The sequence below is a fragment of the Syngnathus acus genome, chromosome 2 (assembly GCF_901709675.1).
Source record: "Syngnathus acus chromosome 2, fSynAcu1.2, whole genome shotgun sequence".
NCBI classification, from domain to species: Eukaryota; Metazoa; Chordata; class Actinopteri; order Syngnathiformes; family Syngnathidae; genus Syngnathus; species Syngnathus acus.
In genome coordinates, this window is record NC_051088.1 from 625,657 (window position 1) to 650,664 (window position 25,008).

Here is a 25,008-nt window from a genome sequence, read left to right on the forward strand (position 1 = left end):
GTAAATTGTTTTATAAGTGTAAAAAGAAGTTAAGTATAAAAGGTTAAAAAAAGAGCCAACTTTAGTGACAAAAGTTCTAATGTGGTAAATACTTTAACCATTCGTAATTACCATCAAATGTAAAAAGAAGTGAAGCAGTGTTGATAACACTTATAGCCAGAATCATCCTTATGTTAAAACTAGGGATGTAACGGTACAGATAACCCACAATACGATCCTCACCTCAGTTTTTGCGCTACGGTTTTGGTTAGGGTTTTTTTTTTTCTTCAAAATACCCCTTTACTTTGCTTTTCAGCAGAATCTATTTAACAGTATACTGAACGATATACTAATGCTTCTCTTTCAAGATTAACAGTTACTGAACATACTACTGCATACAAAGGTCCCTTGTTTATCGCGGAAGATGCTTTCCAGAATCACCCGCGATAAATAAAGATCTCCGAAGTAGAAACGGTATATGTATCATTTAGAAATTTAAACACCGTTGTATTGAAATTTCCAACGTGTAGTGTTTCTTGTTGGTGTGTGGTTTACCTTGTCAAGCGATGCAAAGTGTCCTCTTTTAGGGTTAACACACAACACTAACCAGGGGACATCATGCATAGGAAACCAAAGTGAGTTACAGTTGCGCATGAATCTCCTGTTGCATTGTGGTCCCATACACAACTCCCTGTTAGAGTGTTGCTCACTCTAACGTCTTTGCAAGAACCACACGTGAGACAGTTTGGCCATTTTACGCTTGCAAGCGGAGAAGCCATCAGCACCCTGAGTGGTACAGAGGTGCTTGAAAGCAGTCTGACTTAGGCCTCTTGCAAGGGAATATTTATAGAGAGAAAGCAGGGTGGGGGTGAGAGTGAACAGGTTTCGGGGGTCACCTCTGCAAACTGGTTAATCAGTGCAGAGGGTCATAGCGCTTTGTTTTACAGGGTTGTGGAAACAGAAACTAGTGGAGTATTTTAGATAATTAACTAAGCTAGAATGTTTCCACATCATTTGGAAAGTTTCAACAACTGAATGTGGAAACTTTCCAGAGTCAAGGAAAGGTGAAATGTTTTAAGTTAATACACTGCTCAAAAAAATTAAAGGAACAGTTTTTTATCAGGGTATGGCATGAATTCAATTGGACTTTTCTGATAAGGTTTTGGTCAGGTACGTGGCAGAGGGGGTTGTTCGTCAGTTTCAGCTGCATTGGTGTTGATGGAATTAACAACAGGTGCACGAGAGGGGCAATAACGAGATGGTCTCCAAAACAGGACTGGTTTTGCAGGTGGAGGCCATTTCAAGTTCCTCCTCTTGATCTTTTTTAACAGTTTTTCCACAAGTGTTGGCTTTAGCTAAAGTCATTATCACGACTGGGAGCATGAGGCGATTTCTTAACCCTCCTAAAGTTGCGCAGATTGTCCAACTCCTCCAGGATGGCACATCCATGCGTGCTGTTGCAAGAAGATTTGATGTGTCTCCCAGTACAATCTCCAGAGCATGGAGGAGATTCCAGGAGACAGGCAGTTACTCTAGGAGAGCTGGACAGGGCCGTAGACGGTCCTCATTCCATCAGCAGGACCGATATCTGCTGCTTTGTGCAAGGAGAAACAGGTTGAGCACTGCCCGAGCCCTACAGAATGACCTCCAGCAGGCTACTGGTGTGAATGTCTCTGCCCAAACAGTCAGAAACAGACTTCACGAGGGTGGCCTCAGGGCACGACGTCCTTTGGGGTGTGCCCTGTGCTCATTGCTCAGCACCGTGGAGCTCGATTGGCATTTGCCATAGAACACCAGAATTGGCAAGTCCGCCACTGGCGCCCTGTGCTTTTCACAGATGAGAGGTTTACCTTGAGCACCTGTGATAGACGTGAAAGGATCTGGAGAAGCCAAGGAGAGCGCTATGCTGCCTGCAACATCATTCAGCATGACCGGTTCGGTGGTGGGTCAGTGATGGTCTGGCGAGCATTTCCATGGAGGGACGAACAGACCTCTGCAGGCTAGAGAACGGCAGTCTGACTGCCATTAGGTATTGGGATGAAATCCTTGCACCCATGGTCAGACCCTACGCTGGTGCAGTAGGTCCTGGGTTCCTCCTGATCCACAACAATGTCCTGCCTCATGTGGCAAGAGTATGCAGACAGTATCTGGAGGATGACGGAATTGACACAATTGAATGGCCCTCACGATCACCTGATATAAACCCGATAGAACACCTCTGGGACATAATGTTTCGGTCCATCAGATGCCGCCATGTTGCTCCTCAGACTTTACAGGACCTCACTGATGCCCTTAGACAGATCTGGGAGGACATCTCACAAGACACCATCTGTCGTCTCATGAGGAGCATTTACTTCACTGTTTCTTCTATATCAAACAAATTTCTTTAGGTTCATTTACCTGACATGTTTCGGCGGGTTCTTCCGCCTTCATCAGAGTCAGACTCTGATGAAGGCGGAAGAACCCGCCGAAACATGTCAGGTAAATGAACCTAAAGAAATTTGTTTGATATAGAAGAAACAGTGAAGTAATTGAAAAAGAAAAAACAAGATGAACCTAGTACAACTATCATGAGGAGCATGCCGCGACGTTGTCAAGCATACATACAAGCTCGTGGGGGCCGCACAAGATATTGAAAAGAATTTTGAGTTGCAAAAATTGAATTTAGGCTGAAAACTTTTATTTCCATCAAAAGATGTGGCATCCTTTTGTTCCTGAGACATTAAACTGTTCATATCAGTATAGATATCCCCCCAAAAAAATTTCACCATTGAAATCGGATGTGTTTTCAAAGTGTTCCTTTAATTTTTTTGAGCAGTGTAATTCTAGTCTACATGCCAACATTATCATATGATCAAAATAATTTGTCAACCCTAACACTCCCCAATACTTTTATGCTACATAAACCTTCCCCATTCACCTAATAACCATTCCCACACTGTTCTATGCATGTATTGTACCTCTACAGTTAATAAAAGAATTAACATGTAATAATGTCACGTGTCCTGACTCCTCCTGCACCAGTTGGGGCTCTTCCCTTGTGCGTGGCCGGCTGACGGCCTCCTGCGCCTGTCCTCAGTGACGTGCATAGTGACACACATTGCTCAGAGGCATTCCCCGTGCTATCAGATTACCACTATCCTGACTCCTTTGCCTTTGTGGGCGGCTGTGTTACGTCTACACTCCGTTCTCACCCTGCTGTCCGGCTGACGCGCTTCTGTGCTAGACCTTGGGTTTCACCAATGCGGAACTGCGCACACTAATTGGCGCTGATCGCTGCCACCTGTACCGTGTTACCCACTGATTAGGTCGCGTATACAGGGGCCTTGCGCAGGTCAGTCCACGCTGGTTCGTCTGCCTTGACACACGTACGTACGTCTGCCACCTGAGTCACATTTGCCTGATCTGCTGTGTAGCGAGATGCCTGGACTCTCTTTGCCCGACCCGACCTTCTGCCTGTCCCTGATCACGAGCTTGCTTTGCTGGTCTGCCACCACGTGAGCTTGCTGACCAGCTCGTCAGTCGCCTCGTTCATCTGCTCTGCTGGCGTTCTAGCCTCCCTTTTCCCCTTTTCCCATTCCCCAAATAAAGAGACCGTGTTGCACATGGTTGTCCTGCCTCGTTTGTGACAGTTGTATGCAGTGAAGCACATTGCTCAAAGGCACACCCCATGCTGTCAGCGTGTATTTAAACGCCGTTCTTCTGTCACTTATAAACCCTCAGAATAGTTAATCCGCAAGAGGTGAAGTGCGAAGTGGCGAGGGATCACTGTATATATAGTCCTTGTCTGCTTTTATGCACTATAAGAAACAGTTGTTTTGATAGCGAAACCGAAGTTTGCACACACACCAGTGCTTCTTCCAACGTTTGACTCTCGATTCCTCTGCTCATGCTAGGCATGCCTCTCTATATTCAGTATTGCCAGTTGTGTACAGAAATATAAGTGACCAAGTCAGGAGTTTTTTTTAGTGGTGGTTGAGGTGCATACTTCTGGTCTCTCTTGGGTTTGGGAGCAGAAAAAGGCCAAAATAGCAGCTGCACTTTTGAAACAAGAAAATAAAAACCTTAACTTGCGACTGCCAGCATTTACAAGATATTTATCAAAACAAGAAGCCCAAAGTATGAAATAATACACAGACCTGGCAACCATGGCTGCCTTTTGACCGAGCTGAGCTACAGTTCAAACAACGAGAGAACGTGTGTGACAACTAGAGGGGTTAGAAGTTAACCCCAATATTTTGCCATGGACCATTGAACCCGTAGTTAAAACACACGAGGAACTTATCTGTATTGCTGTTTGGGGTGGTAGCTGCACTGACTACAACATGAAGGCCCTCCAGCGCATAGTGAACACGGCCGGTAAGATTATTGGTGCTTCACTCCCCTCCTTGAAGGACATTTACACCTCCCATCTCACCCGCAAGGCGACCACGATTGTGAGTGATGTGAGTCACCCCGCTCACTCTTTGTTCGATCTTCTGCCCTCTGGGAAGAGGTACAGGAGCCTGCGCTCCCGCACCGCCAGACTCACCAACAGCTTCGTACTCCAGGCTGTTAGGATCCTGAACTCTCTCCCCCCTTCTGCGTAGCGTCCTGTACTTTTGCGCTATATTCTGACTGTCTGCTGTATGCACACTTGCTCCGTTTTGCTCCTCTTATTTATTTATTTATTGTGTTATTTGTTTATTTATTATTTATTCATCACTCTTATTATTCATTGCCTTCTTGTTTTTATTTCGTGTTGTTTGCTTGTATGTACACTACCGTTCAAAAGTTTGGGGTCACAAAATTGTTTGGGTGACCCCAAACTTTTGAACGGTAGTGTATATATTTATTTAGATAATTATTTATAGATTATATATATAATCTTCTGTGTAAAAAATCTTATAATATATATGTATACTTATATTCATAGATTTTTTATAATCTTATACAAATATAAGATATAATTTATAATATTTAATTCATAATATTTTATGATAATAATATTTACACTACCGTTCAAAAGTTTGGGGTCACCCAAACAATTTTGTGACCCCAAACTTTTGAACAGTAGTGTATGTCGTGTACTATGTCTTGTCACCGTGGGATAGTGGAAACGTAATTTCGATTTCTTTGTGTGTCTTGGCATGTGGTTGACAATAAAGCAGACTTTGACTTTGACAGTAGCTACACTCTGGTATTGAAAAAAAACACCACTAAAACAAAGTGTACATTTACCGTTTTTTTCCGTGTATAATACGCCCCCATGTATAATACGCACCCTAACAATGGCATGTTGATGCTGGAAAAAAAGCCTGTACCCATGTATAATACGCACCCAATTTTTTTTTTTTCTTTTTTTTTTTAAGTCCCAATGATCGTCACACACGCAGGGAGGCAATGGGTCCCATTTTTATAGTCTTTAGTATGGTCTTAACTAGGCTGGATGTATTTTTTTTTGTTGGCGTTGATTTCTCCGACTGCCCCTAAAGGCACCACCGCGATCAGATGAAAAGAGAGGAAAGTGACGTGCGGACATGTGAAAAAGTATGGGAGAGACGTTGAAGAGGAATAATAACACCCTTGGAAACCAAAACTTGCCCCTCGTCGTGACTCGGAGCCGCAACAAATGTTTCGGATTTGTGTAGGGTACATTGTGACAGCAAACGAGCAGGTGATCGAGCAAGCGTCTGATACGAGAGCATTGCGTTCGTATGGAGCGTGTTTGAAGTGAACAGCAGAGACGAAAGGAACAAGGCAAAGTGTTGTGAAATAAAATATTACCTATAATACGCATTTTGTTATTTGCTGATTGTATTAAACTATCACATTCATTGTCAGTCAAGAAGAGAAGAGGACTATTAGCCCTTCTTTGACGAAATGACCAGAGCACAGTACAAACACACTATTGTTCTTTCGGTATTTATTCAACCCACATTCTTTCACAACATGACAAGAAGAGAACAATACATAAATCAATACTCGTACCAGTACCATGATTTTCTTAAAAAAAAAAAAAATTAAAAAAAAAATTAAATTAAAAAAAAAAAATTAAAAAAAAATTGTACCCATGTATAATGCGCACCCCAGATTTTAGGACAATAAATTAGTTAAATTTTGCGTATTATACACGGAAAAAAACGGTAGGTTATTACCTGAAATGTTCAGAGTATAGAGTCATTGTGGCTATGTCTTTACTCAATATAGTGTCTACTACTGTGGGAATATTGATCAACAACAACTGTGCTAATAATGACGCAGAGCTGTGGAGTCCAACTGCCATTGTGAAATATTACTCAACTCTTAAATATCTCTGATAAATGGAAAGAAGCCATTGAAACGTCTATTGGTTTGAGTCTGCATTACTCAATAGTGCTTACCATACGAAAGAACCCCAAAGTATATAGTAACTCTGATGGTGATGTTGGAGGTGATGTTAGAAGGGAATTTGAAGTTTGGTCCTCCAGTCTGCAACTGAGCTGATGTAAAGTATTGTGTTGTGTTTTGTTGTGATGTGCTGCGTTGTATTGTGTTTTGTTGTGTTGTGGTGATGTAGATCTTGGAGAGACTGAACAAAATGTGTAGCAGTGGCGTATGGAAGAAGCAGCAGAGGTTGCTGAAGAACATGGGCGCTCATAAAGTCATGCTGGACTTGCTGCAGGTATCGTACGACCAGGTGAGACCGCCAACCCCCAAAAAGTGCTTTACATTCTCATGCAGATGATATCCAAGTTTCTGTTTTCTTAAAACAGAAGCCTACTCCTTGTACGATTTTGAGGAAGAAAAAAAGCTGAACATTTCTCTTCATTTGTTTTAGTTTAATGCATGGCTATTTTGCATCACTGGAAGGACTGTAAGTGTTAACCTGAAATGCCCACTTTGTTATAACGGCTTTAGATCGAGGGTTGAGCGGCTCATCTTAAGTAACGCATCAGTATGAGAACAATTCAAGAGTTGTATTCGTTCGTTCGTTCGTTCGTTCGAACATCATTTTGAAGACCGGAGCCGGAATCGAACCCTGTACTTTCAAACTGTAAAGCAGACATGCCGCCCGTTAATGAAACCGTTTTTTTTTTTCATATTTAGTTCTAGATTTTTCATTAGTTTTCATTAATCAAAATAACCTTGAGGCCCGCACACCACCAGATGGTAATCAGTTCACAGCTACGCCCCTTTCTTCACCTAAGTGTCCAAAGCTGCAAATCCGATGACAGTCAGGAAGGCGAAGGGTGGCTACCCTTTTGTCCAACAGGGCCTGAGACTAAAGAAAATAACATTTTCAAAAAAATTATGTCTTTCACAGCTTGGTTGTAGTACTATAAACTTTTGCATGTTGCTGCGATGAAATCCTCTTGCCTTCAATCAGTGCAAAACATTTGCCATGTCTTAACAGGAACATGGCAGAGAAAGTGAGCCCTTTCAGACTGTAATTGTAGTAGTAAAATACAACTTCTTTCCACTGAGACTAAAGAAAATAAAGTTTTCAAATAAAGTAATCTATGTCTTTCACAGCTTGGTTGGAGTATTATAATCTTTTGCATGTTGCTGCCATAAGTTCTCTTTGTCTTGCCTTCAATCGGAGCAAAATATTTGCCATGTCTGAACAAGACCATGGCAGAGAAAGTATTCCTGCTTTCTTTGGTCTGGGTAGTCCGGCTTCTACAATTTAAAAGCATGGCCTTAGCTGCAGCAGTGACTCTAAATTGTCAGTAGGTGTGAATGTGAGTGTGACTCGGCTGGCGACCAGCCCAGCGTATACCTTCCTTTTCACCCAGTCAGCTGGAATAGGCTTCTGGGATCACGAGCAACCCAAATGAGCTGTAGAAATGAAGTTGGCTTTCAACATCCAATCAATCAAATGTGTCAATCTTGATGCTAGAAAAAACATGATGGACAACCTTTTTCTCACAAGTTACAACCATAAGGCTACGAACCAAATGGAAACTCAAAGGATTTAAATCAGTCCTTTTGACCACAAAAATATTCCTGATAATGACTGAAATTGCGACCAAGCAACAGCAATGCGATCATAACATAAATAGAAACCTACGTAAATGCATGAAAAGCGCTAAAAACGTCTTCTTGTCTTCCCTGTTTTGGTCTGTAGAATGACGTGAAGATGCGAGAGATCATCAGATACACTCATCTTTTCCTGCAGAAGTTCTGCATGGGCAACCAAGAGAACCAGGCTCTGTTGCACAAGAACCTCAGTCTCTTCCTTAATCCAGGGGTAGTCAGTACCAGTTCCAGTTTCCTACAGTCATGTTGAAGTTGAGCTTTAGGAAAAAAGCAAACAGCACACCCAATACATCACAATGTTTTTTGTTGTACCAAGCCTTACATGAGGAAACATGGTGCCACACTGGATCCGGACTGCTGGATGCCACAAAGGAGAAAGACTATTTGTACAATATGAAATAAAGAAAGAACAAAATGAAGCTAAGGAGTTAGGCAAAGCTAGAGCTACCTGACTTAGCAACCAACATGTATTGACCCTTAAGGTGATTTTATTGGAAATCATGGAGACTCAACACATTTTTCACTGTCACCCCTGCTTGACATTGACAAGAATGTTTAGTCATGATGTTAGTTTGTTGGGTTCAAACTTGCTGTCATAGTGAGGTGGTTGACTATCTGTGACTCTCTCCTTACTGTGCAGCTGCTGGAGGCGGAAACTGTGCAGCACATCTTTAGCAACAACTACCAGCTATGCACGGAGATATCGGAAAGCGTCTTGCAGCATTTCATCCACTGCTTGGCCACACATGGACGCCATGTGCACTACCTCAACTTCCTGCACACCATCATCAAGGCTGAGGGCAAGTACGTCAAGAAGTGCCAGGACATGGTCATGACCGAGGTGAGAGTCTTACCGAGATTGTTTTTCTAGCATGGACATGGCCTCCTGTATGATCAATAGATTGTCTCTGCAGCTGACCAATGCTGGCGAAGACATAGTTGTCTTCTACAATGACAAGGCTTCCTTCAATGTCATGCTGGAGCTGATGGCTGAGAGCAGGGAGGGCATTAGTGAAAAGAGCCCGCTCAGGTAATTGCTGCAGCCGTTGTACAGCATCCGTGTGGAAAAAGGTATTATATGAGAGGGTGTGGTGTTGTGCAGGTACCACATCTCGCTGGTGGAGCTGCTGGCAGCATGCGCTGAGGGCAAGAATGTCTACACGGAGATTAAGTGCACATCCCTGCTACCACTGGAAGACATTGTCCGTGTGGTAACGCATGAGGACTGCATCACCGAGGTTGGCCATCTTTTGTGTTTGTACATGCATGGTGAAAGACCACAGTATATCGTGGCAATTACCTCACCTACTCTATCTCTGTGTCAATGCTCATCAGCATTGAAGGCTGACAAGCACACACACCAGTGTCAGGGATGAGAATTTTCCGCGGATCCGAGTATTTTCGTGAATCGTGTGAATCCTTTGAGAAAATTATTTTTTTATATATGGGGGGAGCGGCCAGCTAAGTGGCCGGGCAACGTTAGCATCGGCGACTCGCGAGCATTCCCCCGCCCGCCGCGACGGCATATATATATCCCCCCCCGCTACTTTTCCGTGCTTTTTCACATTTGCCATTCTCATCCCTGCAGTGTTATTGGTAATAGTACAACTTTGAACGTAGCAGAAAATGGTACTACTAACATTGCCATGCGAAGCAGTTTTCTGTCTATGGCCCACTCTAGTCATGATGTCCGTGATGCCCAGAGTGTGAGTGGCCCCTTTGCAGATGAGAAATGGCCAGCAAAAAACGATTATCAATAAGGTGGAAGGTGCTGCATATAATAATCCATCCATTTTCTGAACCGCTTAGTCCCCACGGGGGTCGCGGGAGTGCTGGAGCCTATCCCAGCCGTCATCGGGCAGTAGGCGGGGGACACCCTGAACCGGTTGCCAGCCAATCGCAGGGCACACAGAGACAAACAACCATTTGCACTTGCACTCACACCTAGGGACAATTTGGAGTCTTCAATCGGCCTACCAAGCATGTTTTTGGGATGTGGGAGGAAACCGGAGTGCCCGGAGAAAACCCACGCGGGCCCGGGGAGAACATGCAAACTCCACACAAGGAGGGCCGGAGGTGGAAGCGAACCCGCACCCTCCTAACTGTGAGGCGGACGTACTACCCAGTGCGCCACCGAGCCGCCGCATATAATAATAATAATAATAATTCATTAAATTTGTATAGCGCTTTTCAAAAACCCAAAGACGCTTACAGGGAACAAGGCAAAGACATACATGAGGGGAGGGGGACGGGGAAGAAACAATCGGATAAAATTAAAAAGAGGAAACCAGTTATGGGTAGGGGAGGTCATGAGCTTGGGAGAAGAGGTAAGTTTTTAGACAGGACTTAAATATGGGGAGTGTGGGTGAGTCACAGACAGACTGAGGGAGAGAGTTCCAGAGTCGGGGTGATGTGCAGGAGAAGGCTCTGTCACCGAGGGATTTGAGTTTAGATTTTGGGACTGTCAGACGTGAAGTATTGGAGGATCGGAGGGGACGGTTGGGGCAGTAGGGGACAAGGAGGTCGGATAGGTAAGTGGGAGCCAGGTGGTGAAGGGCTTTGAAGGTGAGGAGGAGTATCTTGAAGATGATACGCTCCTTAATGGGGAGCCAGTGAAGAGAGTGGAGAACAGGAGTGATGTGTTCACGGGACCGGGTGTGGGTAAGGAGGCGGGCAGCAGAGTTTTGGACTAGTTGAAGTCTATGGAGTGAGTGAGCAGTGATTCCAGTGAGAAGGGAGTTGCAGTAGTCAAGCCGGGATGAGATGAAGGCGTGGATGAGGGATTCAGCGGCAGGGAGAGAGAGGCAGTGCCGGATTTTGGCGATGCGTCGGAGGTGGAAGTAGGAGGTCTTGACAACTGAGCTAACATGAGGGTGGAAGGACAGTGTGGGGTCAAAAATAACGCCAAGGTTGCGTGCCAGAGGGGAGGGAGTAATGTTTGAGGAGTCAATGGTGAGTGTGATGGATCCAGTTTTATTAAGGGAGGATTTAGTGCCTATGAGGAGGAGCTCTGTTTTGTCACTGTTGAGTTTGAGAAAGTTGTGGGTCAGCCATGTTTTTATTGTAGAGATGCAGGTTTCAAAGTGGGTGAGGGAAGGGTTATGGGTTGGTGTGGTACGTATATAGATCTGGGTGTCATCAGCGTAGCAGTGGAAGTCCAGATTGAGTTTGCGGATGACAGTACCAAGGGGAAAGAGGTAACAGATGAATAGGAGGGGGCCAAGAACTGAGCCTTGGGGGACCCCTTGTGTAACTGGGGAGAGGATGGATGTGTGACCGGAGAGAGAGATGAACTGGTTTCTGTTGGTGAGATAGGAGGTGAGCCAGTCGAGTGCAGTGCCCTCAACACCTAGTTGGCGCAGCCTTTGGAGGAGGATGGAATGGTTCACAGTGTCAAAGGCTGCGCTAAGGTCAAGTAGTAGTAGGATGTTGAGGGCACCAGAGTCTGCAGAAATGAGGAGATCGTTGGTGGCTTTAACTAGAGCTGTTTCGGTGCTGTGAAGTGGGCGGAATCCGGACTGGAAGGGTTCATAGAGGTTGTTGGACTGGAGATGGGTGTGGAGTTGGGCGGAGACAATGCGTTTAGTTGGGACGGTAGTTGGAGAGGTTGAGTGGGTCCAAGGTGGGCTTTTTGAGGATGGGGGTGATGGCTGCAAATTTATAGACAGTGGGAAAGTGGCCAAGGGATAGAGACTGATTAAAAAGGGTGGTGAGGTGGGGGAGGAGGACAGGGAGGCAGGCCTTAGTTAAGGTCGTTGGAAGAGGGTCGAGAGAGCAGGTGGTTGTCTTGGATGCGGTAATGATGTCTAGGATAGTGGAGGAGTCGACAAGGGAGAAGGCAGTGAGAGAGGGGAAGGGCGGGAGGTCAGGAAGGGGGGGCAGGAGGGCAGGGGAGGTGGGGCAGGAGGAGTTATTGATGGTGTCGGTCAGAGAACTGTTGATTTGGGCGATTTTGTTGTTAAAGTTGACAAGGAAGGAGTTACAGAGGGCGGGTGAGGAGGGTGGCTTGGTGACCGGTGGCTGGAGCAATTTGTTGACGGTGGAGAACAGTATGCGGGGGTTCCGGCTGGTGTTATTAATGAGAGATGAGAAGTAAGCAGATTTGGCGGCAAGAAGAGCATCACGATGGGAGATGTGTTGTTTGAAGGTTTTGGCATGGACGGTGAGGCGGGTTCTTTTGTAGAGGCGTTCGAGTTGACGGCCAGTTTGTTTCATGGAGCGGAGTTCCGGGGTGTACCAAGGGGCAGGGTTAGTGAATGTAACAGAGGAAGTTTTCCAGGGGGCTAGGGAATCAAGGGAGTCAGAAAGGATGTTGTTGAGCGTGGTGGCAAGGTCATCAGGGGAGGAAGAAGTGGGGTCGGAGGGAAGGGCAGAGGATAAGAGCTGGCAAAGCGTGATTGGGTTTACAGTCTTGATGTTGCGGTAGGAGATGGTGCGTTTTGTGGAATTATGAGGCGAGGGTAGAGGGGCGGAGAAGAGGATGCAGAGAAGATCTGACAGTGGAAAGGTGAGAGGACGGGGGTTGGATGTGAGTGGAAAGGAGGAGCATACTATATCCAGGGTGTGGCCTTTGGTGTGGGTGGGGAAGTTGATGTGCTGGGTGAGATGAAAGCAGTCCAGAAGGGAGATGAAGTCAGACGTCAGTGGAGCAGTTGGCTGGTCGATGTGGATATTGAAGTCACCGATGAGTAGGAGGCGATAGGAGACTGAGGATACGATGGTGAGGAGTTCAGAGAGTTCAGAAAGAAAAGACGGATGTGACTTTGGGGGGCGGTAGATAAGAACAGCAGTAGTAGAGTTGGGGAGGGAAAAAGCGAGATATTCAAAGGATGAAATAGATGGGAGGTTGAGGTCCAATTCAGTGATGGGTAGGGACCGCTTATGGAGGACAGCAATACCACCTCCTCACCCAGAGAGGCGGGGTTTGGCGATGTAGCTGTAGTTAGACGGAGTGGCTTGGTTGAGAGTAAAATAGTCCAGGGGCTGTTGCCATGTTTCACAGAGAAGGAGCAGATCCAAATTATTGTCCAATAGTAGTTCGAAAATAACTAGTGATTTGTTGGAGAGGGAGCGACAGTTCAGCAGTGCGAGGGAGATGGATGAAGGAGCGGGGGTGGGGGAGCGGAGATTGTTGAAGTTGACAGTACGGGAGGTGGGGGTGACGGGGGGGCGAGAGGTAGTCCAGAAAGAGGGGATGGGTGAGCCATCAGGGAAATGTCGGTTAAAAGATAGTCCGGAGCTACGGTGGATGTAGCGGCGACGGCGGAGGATCCCAGCCTTGCTGGCAGCTGAGGCAGCAGCAGCAGGGAGACGTTGATTATTGTTGAGATGATGAAGATCAGCAGCAGTGTAGACAAATGAACGAGAAGTTGGTGGAATGGAAGCCCGGAGTAGCAGAAGTGATAATTCATGGAGGAGATGAGACGTGATAGCAGCTGGGAATAATCCAGATAAAATGGTAGAAATGGCTAGTAGCTGGTTAGCTAGAAGTTGGTAGGCAGTGAAATGCATGGAAGCAGCAGTGGACCGAGTCGTGATGTTGGTGGAGTGGGTGGTGGTGTTGGTCAATCCCGACTGTACCCGTGCAAACGGCACGCCCCAGTGTGTCATGGCGGCACACAGCCGAGCCACGACCGGCGAGCTCGCAGCGAGCGGGTGCTCCCCCCGAGGACGCCGGCCAAGTGGCCAGAAAGTTGGGTTGAAGCCGTTTGCCGAGCCAAGAGCAAGCAGCTACAGGCTCAGAGCCGGGAGGTAGGAGGGCCCGGTGGTGGGTTGGCTAGCTGGCTAGCGTAGCTCGTAGTCAGAGGGAGCGGGATCAGAGAGGTGCGAGCAGAGTGAAAAGGCGAGAAAAAAATAAAAGAAAAAACGGGCACACTTAAAACGGGAAACACAAAACAGACAGGGGACAAACAAATAGCGGACACGGTTCGGGGTAGAAGCGGCAGTCAACAATCCAGACGCCAGTGTTGCTCTAACCCGGAAGACTAATATATATATATATATATATATATATATGGTATATATTTATCGGAAACCTTGTCAGGAGACTCATGAACTTAGTTTTCTACTTGAATGCCTATCAACCCTCGTTTGAATCAACACCCTAAAATGGATACAAGGGTCTCCGCCCTATCTGCCTCTGTCTCTTTACGTTTCCTTTACACCACCGTTTACCAATCAGATTGCACAGATATTACTGGGCACCATATATGCACTTTATCTGGGTTTTTTATTCAATTCACTGCAATTTACCGCAATTCATTGTGCCTCTGTCATGCCATCATTTTGTGTGCGTTCAGGTGAAAGTTGCTTACGTCAACTTTGTCAATCATTGCTACGTGGATACAGAGGTAGAGATGAAGGAGATCTACACATCCAACCACATCTGGAAGCTCTTTGAGGACTTCACAGTTGACATGGCCCAAGTGAGCGGGAGCGCTTTGTTGTCTTACTATTGTTCTGTGATTGCTAATAGGGTGTGTGCTCCTGGCAGGTGTGCAACAAGCGAGACAAGCGACTTTCCGATCCAGTCTTGGAAAAGTATATAATCAATGTGGTCTTTGACACCATCAACGCTTTTTTCAGCTCACCCTTCTCTGAAAACAGCACCTCGCTGCAGGTCAGCTCAATATTTGCCTCTGCAGAGATGTGCTTTGTCTAATCCTTGGGTTTAACTCCACAACATCTCCTCTCATTGTTAGAGTCATCATTCCATCGTCACACAGCTGCTGCAATCATCCGTGCGCCTGCTGGACTGTCCCTGGTTGCAGCAGCAGCATCAAAGCCAAGTTGAGACCTGCATCAAGACCCTTGCAATCACAGGTAACCTTTCATCCAATTCTACAGGAGGCATCCTGTTACTCAATTGATTTTAAAACACTACTTTTGAGTTGAGGAGACATATTTCATGTATGATTTTTTCCTTGATTTAATTTGTATTTATCTCTTTCATTGGTGTGTATTTTGATCAATAGACAATGCAACTTTAGCAAGTAAACACATATTTACATATCTATGCTTGAGAAGGAACAGGATGAAGAAAATCTTATAGTTCCTGTCCCCTTCCACACAATAATTAGTGTAATTTCTGGTCTATAAGCCTCACCTGATTATAAGACTCACAACCAAAAATTAGGGGAATTTTATTTTATTTTTTTTCATAAATAAGCCACACCGTACTAAAAGTCGCATGTGCACGTGAGTTATTTACAAAGAAAGACGGTACACAGAAAGCCTTTTTAAAGTTTTAATAACATACCTTAACATTTCTTTCCAAACACTGCCTGTGACGCGGCAGTAATACCGCAGCAACACGAAAGTAACACAGCACTAATAGGGCTGGATAAAAAAACATAACGGTAAAAGTCACTGAGACGCGGCGGTAACAAAGCAGCAACACGGTAGCACAGCACTACAGGGCTGGTTAAAAAAAAACATACTCGTAAAAGTCACTGAGAGCCGTCGTCTTCATCTTCCTCCTGTGCACTGAAACCATAAAAGTCTTCCTCCTCAGTGTCCGATTGGAATAGCGTCAGATATACTTCGCCACACACTTTTATGCATTTCTTCTAGCATTTTCCACGATGAGGGTCTGTTACTGCTAATTTTCTTCATGCACAAAGCACTAAGTTACATTAAACTAGCGAGCTACACGTATAGCTCCAGAGTAGACGTGACCAGGAAATAAAGGAAAAGGTGACGCAACAAAATGTCATCAACAATAGCCCAGTGCCCTCGAGTGACTGGAAGAAACCTCTACAGTGCATGTTAAGAGCCAAATCGACTGCCTTTAACTTAAATGCGGCATCATATACCGTATTTTACGGACTATAAGTCGCGTTATTTTTTCATAGTTTGGGTGGGGGGGGCGACTTATACTCAGGAGCGACTTATATGTGTAATTATTCACAAATCTTTACTTGATCATTAACACATTACTGACTTACTAGTATAGTTGATCACGTCACATGTTATTTTCACTTTAAACCACATGAGGGCGCACTATGGCTGTGGAATTATTGGAGCCTCACTGACAATGAGTTCCATTCACTGACTTCCGGAGTCCGGAGATTTTACGATTTGGAGTGACACAGATGGTTCGATAAACTTGTTATTTTTGTTATATTTATTTGATATATAATTTATTTAGAGTAGCAACGTCTATGTTGTTAAACTTCAGTAGTTTCTGATTGTCTACCAAGACCGTGAAAGCAGCAGGGGGGGGGGGGGGGGGAAGAGCGATCCAGGGCGCTTGCTTATAGCACTGTGTTGGCTCCAGTGACGTGCGGTGAGGTTCATGACTGGGGAGGCACTGACGTCACCCCCCCCTGCCGATTCTGCTGATGCAAACGAAGTGGAAGAGTGGATATGTAGCGCGACTGCGAGAGGCTGAGCTAAAGTGTGGGTAGAACTGCTCTTATAGTTCTAAGCCAATCAGTGGCAAGGATAGAGATCAACATGTTCCCATTGGTCTCGTCTCCTCTACCGGCTAAAAGTGTGCTGTAAACAGTGACGTGCGGTGAGGTTCATGCCTGGGGAGGCACTGACGTCACCCCCCCCCCCCTTAAAATTGTCCGGCACCTAATCGTGTCACAAAAAAGGTTGGGGAACGCTGCTCTAGTGTGGCTTATTTATTATTTAATTTGAACTATTTTAATTAAAATCTCATATCAGCAGTCTTCACACATAAAAACTCAATAAAGCACATGGAATCAAAAACTTGTTTTCGATCGTGCGTACCACTCCGTTCGAGAAGTCCCGTTGTCCGAATCAAACCTTTTAACTCCGGAGTTGCTCTTCCTTTACTGATGACCTCCTGCTTCGACCGAAAATCTATGGTTGAAAATCGTTTGGATGTGTAATCCTCCATTGTAAAATGAAATGTAAAAACGAAAAAAAAAAAAAAAGTAAAACGAAATAAATAGACGACTGAGTAGTTCACTGTAAATTTGAACTGGAGATCTCTTATTCTACAGGTCTAGCCATAAGGCTGGAGAACCTTTTTTTCGTTGCCTCCGTAAAGTCTCTTTTCAAAGCCGTTTTGTTGATCTAAAGAAACACGACGTTACAGACAGATGACAAAAAACACTAGATATTATATACATCAGCTTAACTACGGACATTAGTTAATATAGCCACAGTGTTTGAACACTTAAACAGCGACATAGAGACAGACAGCAGTTCAGTCTAACTGCATAGCCTGTCAACATAGGCAGCCCTGTGATTACACAATCCTCAGAGGAGACAAGGCAGAGGAAGTTGGGTCCTCCGAGCGAATCGTCTTCGGTTTTAAAATAACTATAAAAATTCAGCGATTTTGGTTCAAAATGATACAAAACTACTGAAATTAAAAGGAAAATGACTTTATAATAAAAACAATTGAATTAGTTTTTTCCCCTTTTCATGATGGCAGGGGAGGCGTGGCTCATATGTTCAGCTCTTGATTTGTGAAATAAAGAGCCGGTTACCAAACCCACGTCTTGCCTGGGACTTTGCTAACGCTACAATATAGTTATATACGTAAATCTGTGGAATAATTGGAGCCGCAACTGACGATGAGGCTGACGTCAGCGGCGCACGTAGTTCCGGAGTCAATAGCTGTTTTTCTTTTTTTTTTTTTTTTTTTTAAGTGACACAGCGGATGAAGATTCCGATGGATTTAATGATTTGGAGTGACACGGATGGTTCGTTAAAATTGTTGTTTATATCACATTTATTTGATATATCTAGTCTGACGTCAGCGGTGCACGTAGTTCCGGAGTCAACAGCTGTGGGTTTTCTTAAGTGACACAAGACGAAGATTCCGATTGATTTAATGATTTGGAGTGACACGGATGGTTCGATAAAATTGTTGTTATTTGATATATAGTTGATATATTGTTATATGGGCCTGTGGAATAATTTGAACTGCAATTGATGATGAGTCCAACATCAGCGGCGCGCCGCACACGCGCCGTTGTTTACATAAAGGATGAAGAATTCGATCGATGGATTTAATGATTTGGAGTGATACAGATGGTTTGATAAAATTGTTGTTCATATTATAGTTACTTGATATATAGTTTATATATTGTTATATGGGCCTGTGGAATAATTTGAACTGCAACTAACGACGAGTCCGACGTCAGGGGCGCGCCGCACATGAGGTGTTGTTTACAGAAAGGACGAAGAATTCGATCGATGGATTCAATGATTTGGAGTGACACAGATGGTTTGATAAACGTATTATTTACGTTATAGTTATTTGAATAACTGTTAATGTTACGTCAGGCCCGTTTTCAGCCCTTGTTTGTGTTTATGTCACATTAGCATACCGTATCGTTTAGCCTGTGTTTGCTGATTCATGTCTGTACTTGGTGTTGGATTTTGTCAAATAAATTTCTCCCAAAATGCGACTTAAACTCCGGTGCGACTTATATATGTTTTTTTCCCCTTTATTGTGCATTTTATGGATGTGACTTGTACTCCGGAGCGACTTTTAGTCCGAAAAATACGGTACATTTCTTTTGTCTCCCATAATGACGGTTTGTGTATGCTGTATAAAAGCTTCCTTTCTTCAGTAATATCCGTCTTAATCTCGTTCTGCCGCTTCTTTGTGTCAATTATACGGCACTATTTGCCTGCCGGATGGACATGCAATCAACACACCACTGTTTGCCCCAGTGACCGTGTCACATATCCCTCCGCTCAGCAAAGCGGTGCCGCACAACAGCGGTCCACAGCCTTTATACGAGTGTATAAGTGATCAAGTCATCACAAAAATCAAGAAAAATCCATAGATACGCCGCACCGGACGACAAGCTGCAGGGTTCAAAACTTGAGCAAAAAGTAGCGGCTTATAGTCCGGAAATTACTGTAGTCTTAATGGCTTCACAAGCATACAAACCAAACAAATTCATCAAAATAATGAAAACAAACAAAAGAAAACCTTAAAAACCAAGTGCAAAACTTCATGAAGTACAAACCGAATACCTCACGAGATGATACAAAATATATACAAAACCAGACAAAAAATAACTAAATAAATAAATACAAAGAGGAATGTAGACACTTACAGCTGTCCACATAATTTTATTGTTCTGTCTTTATAGTTTTTTTTCAATTGGAATATATTTATACAATACTTTATCTCATTGTAAAGAGAATTCCATAGTTTAACCCCACCACTGATAGACAAATTTGTTTTAAAATTGTCCGTGAATACTAATGTTTGAAATGACCTTTTCTTCTGTTCTTCATTCTCTGAAGTGACGACAAAATTTTTTTGTAAATTAGTTGGTAATGCGTTACTTTTAGCCTTAAACATAACACAGTTCTGTAATTTAACGAGGTCCTGTAGTTTCAATAAACCAGAATTAATAAATAATCTGTTAATGTGTTCTAGATAATCTGATTTGTGAATACAGTAATCCCTCGCTACCTATCGCTCCATCGCAGTTTTTTTTTAAAACATATTGCGGATAGATTTGGTGCATCGCAATTTTTTTTTTTTAAGTCACACACGCACACGCACACACACTCATTCACAGCGTCATATGCAATGAAGCACACAAGACAGGCAACAAGACAGGCAAGTGCACCCCTACACCATCAGCTATTCCCCGATGGTCGTGGCTTTTTGCGGCGTCACTCGGAGCTTGGACCGCAGGGCTTTGTCTGCCCATATGACACTAATGGCCAATGGAAACATGTTGGTCTGTGTCCTTGCAGCTGATTGGCTTAGCAGTTCAAACTACACTTTATCTCAGCCTCCTGCACTTTATTCACTCCGTCTGCGTCAACATATCAACAGCACCTCAGACTTGCACTTCATTACACACATACTATCACGTCTCCGTTCCTCAATCACCAAGTGGCGTAGAACGCAGTCTGCTTGTGACTCCCGTCCTGTTTGCCCGTCATAAAATTATAAAAGTCTTGTGCAGATGCCCTCGCAGATGCCCTCGCGCTGGGCAGCGGGGGTGCGACAGCCAGTCAGCACGGCAAGAGCAGAGCGGAGCCGTTGCATGTTTACACTTTAAAATGACGTGCCGGTCAGCGAGCTAGCGTCGTGCAGGCATCTCATAACACAGCGGGTCAGGCAAACAAGAATCAGGTAGCAGGCGTGTCAAAACAGACAAAACTGTGAGGACTGACGATTAGCAGTTCCATATTGGCGACGCACGCCTCAGAGGTCTAGCGTGGAAGGCGTGTGATGCCATAAGCCAGCAGGGCGAGAGCGGGGACATGAAACAGCCGCGGACGAAGGAAAAATGCACCACCGTGCAAAAAAAGTCAAGACGACGGCATTGAACGTAACCACGCACGTAGGAAAAAAGCACTTCCGTCCAGGATTTGGGACAGCAGCCGGCAATGAGCACTAAACGCAGGGCGTGCCTCTGAGCAATATGCGGATGCCCTCGCGTTGGGCTGCTGGGGTGCGTCAGCCGGTCAGCATCGCGAGAGCGGAGCGGAGCCGTGACACATTTACACTTTAAAATGTTTAAATGTTTTAAAATACAATAAAGTGTTTAAATATAAAACTATAAAAGTCTTGTGCGGACGCACTCGCGCTGGGCTGCCGGGGCGTGTCAGTCGGCCAGCACGCAAGAGCAGAGAGGAGACAGACACGTTTACACTTTAAAAAAGGTTAATAAAAGTCTTGTGTGTATTATTGGAACAATATATTTACTCGTATTTATTTTCTTATTTATTTAAATATATAAGAATGTGTCTGCAAGTCAATTTCATTAAAAAAAAATACAAAAGTGTTTTTTTGAAAAACAATAAAGTATAAAACTACAATAAAGGTTCATATAATTCTTGTGCGGATATTGTAACAATATATTTACCGTATTTTCCGCCCTATAAGGCGCACCTAAAAACCTAAAATTTTCTCAAAAGCCGACAGTGCACCTTATAGTCCAGTGCGCCTTATATATGGATCAATTGATGAATTTGTTGATCCATACTGGTTGTACACAGTGCTCTGCCAAAATGTTTCAGTACGTTTTAGTACGACTAGTAAATTACAAGGTCGCATCGCTTCCCAACATTACGGCAACTGTAGTCAGGGGGCGTCACCGAATAGCTGTTGTACCCGCGAGGCTATTTCATTTAAAAATAGGCTGCTCCGTTAATGTTTCGAGTAAATCTACGGATCGATATGGAAGGGAAACATAGGTAAGCAGTACCAATGTGTTAGATCGAACTTTAGTCAGTTCCGATCATTTTATAGGAGATCGTTTGAGAAACGCGATTGTTTACACTTTGCTGAGGCTCATGGGAGATTGCGAGCTGAGGCTCGTGGGACTTTGCGGATGGCTAATGCTATAACGATAGCTGCTATACGTACCAGGCTATTTCATGTCAAAATAGGCTGCTCTGTTAATGTTTCGAGTAAATCTACGGATCGATATGGAAAGGAAACATAGGTAAGTAGTACCAATGCGTTAGATCGAACTTTAGTCAGTTCCGATCATTTTATAGATCGTTTGAGAAACGCGATTGTTTACACTTTGCTGAGGCTCATGGGAGATTGCGAGCTGAGGCTCGTGGGACTTTGCGGATGGCTAATGCTATAACGATAGCTGCTATACGTACCAGGCTATTTCATGTCAAAATAGGCTGCTCTGTTAATGTTTCGAGTAAATCTACGGATCGATATGGAAGGGAAACATAGGTAAGTAGTACCAATGCGTTAGATCGAACTTTAGTCAGTTCCGATCATTTTATAGGAGATCGTTTGAGAAACGCGATTGTTTACACTTTGCTGAGGCTCATGGGAGATTGCGAGCTGAGGCTCGTGGGACTTTGCGGATGGCTAATGCTATAACGATAGCTGCTATACGTACCAGGCTATTTCATGTGAAAATAGGCTGCTCTGTTAATGTTTCGAGTAAATCTACGGATCGATATGGAAGGGAAACATAGGTAAGTAGTACCAATGCGTTAGATCGAACTTTAGTCAGTTCCGATCATTTTATAGGAGATCGTTTGAGAAACGCGATTGTTTACAGAGGGCTCGTTGGTTATTGGCTAGTGGATGCATACCGCAACCCTAGTCAACCTCAGTTTGTTGCAGTATAGCTTCTATTTTATGCGCCTTATAATCCGGTGCGCCTTATATATGGACAAAGTTTTAAAATGGGCCGTTCATTGAAGGTGCGCCTTATAATCCGGTGCACCTTTTAGGGCGGAAAATACGGTACTCTTATTTATTTTATTTATTTTCCTTTTATTTAAATAAAGAATGTTTATGAATATCAGCTTGACTTTAAAATGTTTATTAAAGAAGAAGAATACAAAAAAACATTTAAAAGTATAATATACAGTGTTTAAAAATACAATAAGATACAATAAACGTTCATAAAAGGTCTTTTATGGATTAGTAACAATATACGTATTTTTTCTACATTGCGGATTTTCAACTATCGCAGGTGGTCTTGGAACCAATTATCTGCGATAAACGAGGTATTCCTTATAGCGCTCTTCTGTAGTGGATACAATGACTGTGTTACTCTTATGTGTTCCCCCACACTTCCACACAGTAACTGATATATGGCAATATAAGTGCACTATACAATATACCGTATTTTCCAGACTATAAGTCGCAGTTTTTTTCATAGTTTGGCCAGGGGTGCGACTGAAATGGTTAACACATGTCATTTCACGTTATTTTCACACTAAACTGCATGAGGGCGTTCAAGGCCTGTGGAATAATTAGAACCGCAACTGACGATAAGTCTGGCGTAAGCCACATAGAAGAGGAGCTGCTCCATCTTCTACACCTGGGGTTAGCGGAGGTGTTTATAAGTGACAGAGGATGAAGATTTTGTTGGACTAACTGATTTATTATTATGTTACTTATGCTATAGTTATTTGAATAACTCTTAATATATTACGTCAGGCACGTTCTCAGTTCCTTGTTTATGTGTTTATTTTAACGTTAGCATACCGTATTGATCAGCCTGTTGTTGCCTATTCTATTTTTATTTTAAATTGCCTTTCAAGATGACATGTCTGTTCTTGGTGTTGGGTTTTATCAAATAAATTTCCCACAAAAATGCAACCTATACTCCAGTGCGACTTATACATGATTTTTTCTTTTTTATTATGCATTTTATGGCTGGTGCGATTTATACTCCAGAGCGGCTTGTAGTCCGCAAAAAACTAACACATATTTTACCTTATTAGTGTGAAGACACCATTCACTTTATTATTATTGTGTGAAGGCGAAGGCCTTCACACATGTTATTCCTGTCCTTTGTTGTGTGAAGGCCTTCACACAAACTGTTATTCCTGTCCTTTATTATTGTGTGAAGGCGAAGGCCTTCACACTATTGTTATTGCTGTCCTTTATTAGTGTGTGAAGGTGAAGGCCTTCACACTTTTATTCCCCCCACTTTTTTGACGCTTAACTAGTTCCACATACTTAAAACCGATTCACTCCGTTCCACTTTTAACTTATTCCAAATATTCATGACACTGTTGCTTACTTTTTTTTCATTCCAAAATTTTTCCCTTTTCACAAAATTCACAAATTTCCGGCATATTTTTCCCCATTCATTCTTAACGGCAGATTCAACATTTCACAATTACGTCGTTCCAGTTTGAAATTCTCATCATTTAGCACATTCAAATCACATTGGGTACATTCCCAACATTGCCTAATTAATAAAATTCACATTTTCACATTTAAAATTTGCGCAAATTTTCACAAAATTTCATTTTTCACTTCTAATTTCTACATTTTTCAACCGATTCAACCCATTCCAACTTTCCATTGTTCATCTTTTGCCTACCTATTCCATACCTTTTCACTTACCGAAAATTCAAAATTTTCAATTTTGAAATTCACACCAAATCTTCCAAAATTTAGTTTTTCCCTTCAAATTTCTATATTTTTCAACCCATTCCAACTTTATTCACTTTGTTCACCTGATGCTTATCATATTCACCCCCTTCACCCCCACTTCCACTATGCTTACACAATTCACCCCTTGACCCATACTTCCGGTGTGGCGGCCATCTTGGATTGACGCTGAAGTGCCCCCGAATGAACTCAGAATGAACCGGAAGTGCCCAAAATCAATCCGGAAGTGACCCGTAATAAACAGGAAGTGACCTAAGGTAAACCGGAAGTGACCTTTTTAAACCGGAAGTGACCCCAAATGAACCCTAATTGATCTCAGCTAAACCGTAAGTGACCCCAGATCAGGGGTCACCAACTCCGGTCCTCAAGGGCACCTATCCAGCCTGTTTTAGGTGCAGCCCTGCAACAACACACCTGATTCAAATGATCAGCTCATCAGCAAGCTCTATTAAGGCTGATAGCGATCCTGATTATTTGAATCAGGTGTGTTGCACGGGGGATACATCTAAAACAGGCTGGATTGGCGCCCTTGAGGACCGGAGTTGGTGACCCCTGCCCCAGATGAACCGGAAATGACCTCAGCTAAACCGGAAGTGCCCCAAATAAACCTGAAGTGACCTCAGGTAAACTGGAAGTGACTCCAAACAAACAGGAAGTGGCCCAAATAAACCGGAAGTGAACCCAAATAAACCGGAAATGACCTCAGCTAAACCGGAAGTGGCCCCAAACAAACCGGAAGTGCCCGAAATAAACCAGAAGTGACCTAAATTAACCCGGAAGTGTCCCAAATCAAACCGGAAGTGACCCAAAAAAACGGAAGTGACTTGTTCAAACCGGAAGTGACCCCAAATAAACCAGAAGTGACCTCAGCTAAACCGGATGTGGCCTCAAACAAACCGGAAATGCCCCAAATAAACCGGAAGTGACCTAAATTAAACCGGATGTCCCCCAAATCAAACCGGAAGTGATCTTTTTAAATCAGAAGTGACCCCACATAAACCGGAAGGGACCTCAGTTAAACCGGAAGTAGAACCAAACAAACTGGAAGTGCCCCCAAATAAACCGGAAGTGACCCAAATCAAACTGGACGTGACCTAAATTTATCCGGAAGTGCCCCAAATAAACCGGAAGTGACCCCAAATAAACCGGAAGTGACCTCAGCTAAACCGGAAGTG

At 43.7% G+C, this 25,008-nt stretch overlaps 1 protein-coding gene across 5 annotated transcripts in view; it reads left to right on the forward strand.

Moving 5' to 3' along the window:
• Positions 1–25,008, forward strand: part of itpr3 (inositol 1,4,5-trisphosphate receptor, type 3) — a 312,780-nt gene that overhangs the window by 134,763 nt on the left and 153,009 nt on the right. For 4 of the 5 annotated variants that reach the window (XM_037245884.1, XM_037245880.1, XM_037245883.1 and 1 more), the window contains 8 exons: positions 6,518–6,637; positions 8,069–8,194; positions 8,621–8,821; positions 8,895–9,010; positions 9,083–9,218; positions 14,280–14,405; positions 14,474–14,599; positions 14,682–14,802. In XM_037245884.1, coding sequence (XP_037101779.1) covers positions 6,518–6,637; positions 8,069–8,194; positions 8,621–8,821; positions 8,895–9,010; positions 9,083–9,218; positions 14,280–14,405; positions 14,474–14,599; positions 14,682–14,802 — 1,072 coding nt within the window. The remainder of the gene's footprint in view (positions 1–6,517; positions 6,638–8,068; positions 8,195–8,620; positions 8,822–8,894; positions 9,011–9,082; positions 9,219–14,279; positions 14,406–14,473; positions 14,600–14,681; positions 14,803–25,008) is intronic. The other variant, XM_037245881.1, reaches the window with a different exon arrangement.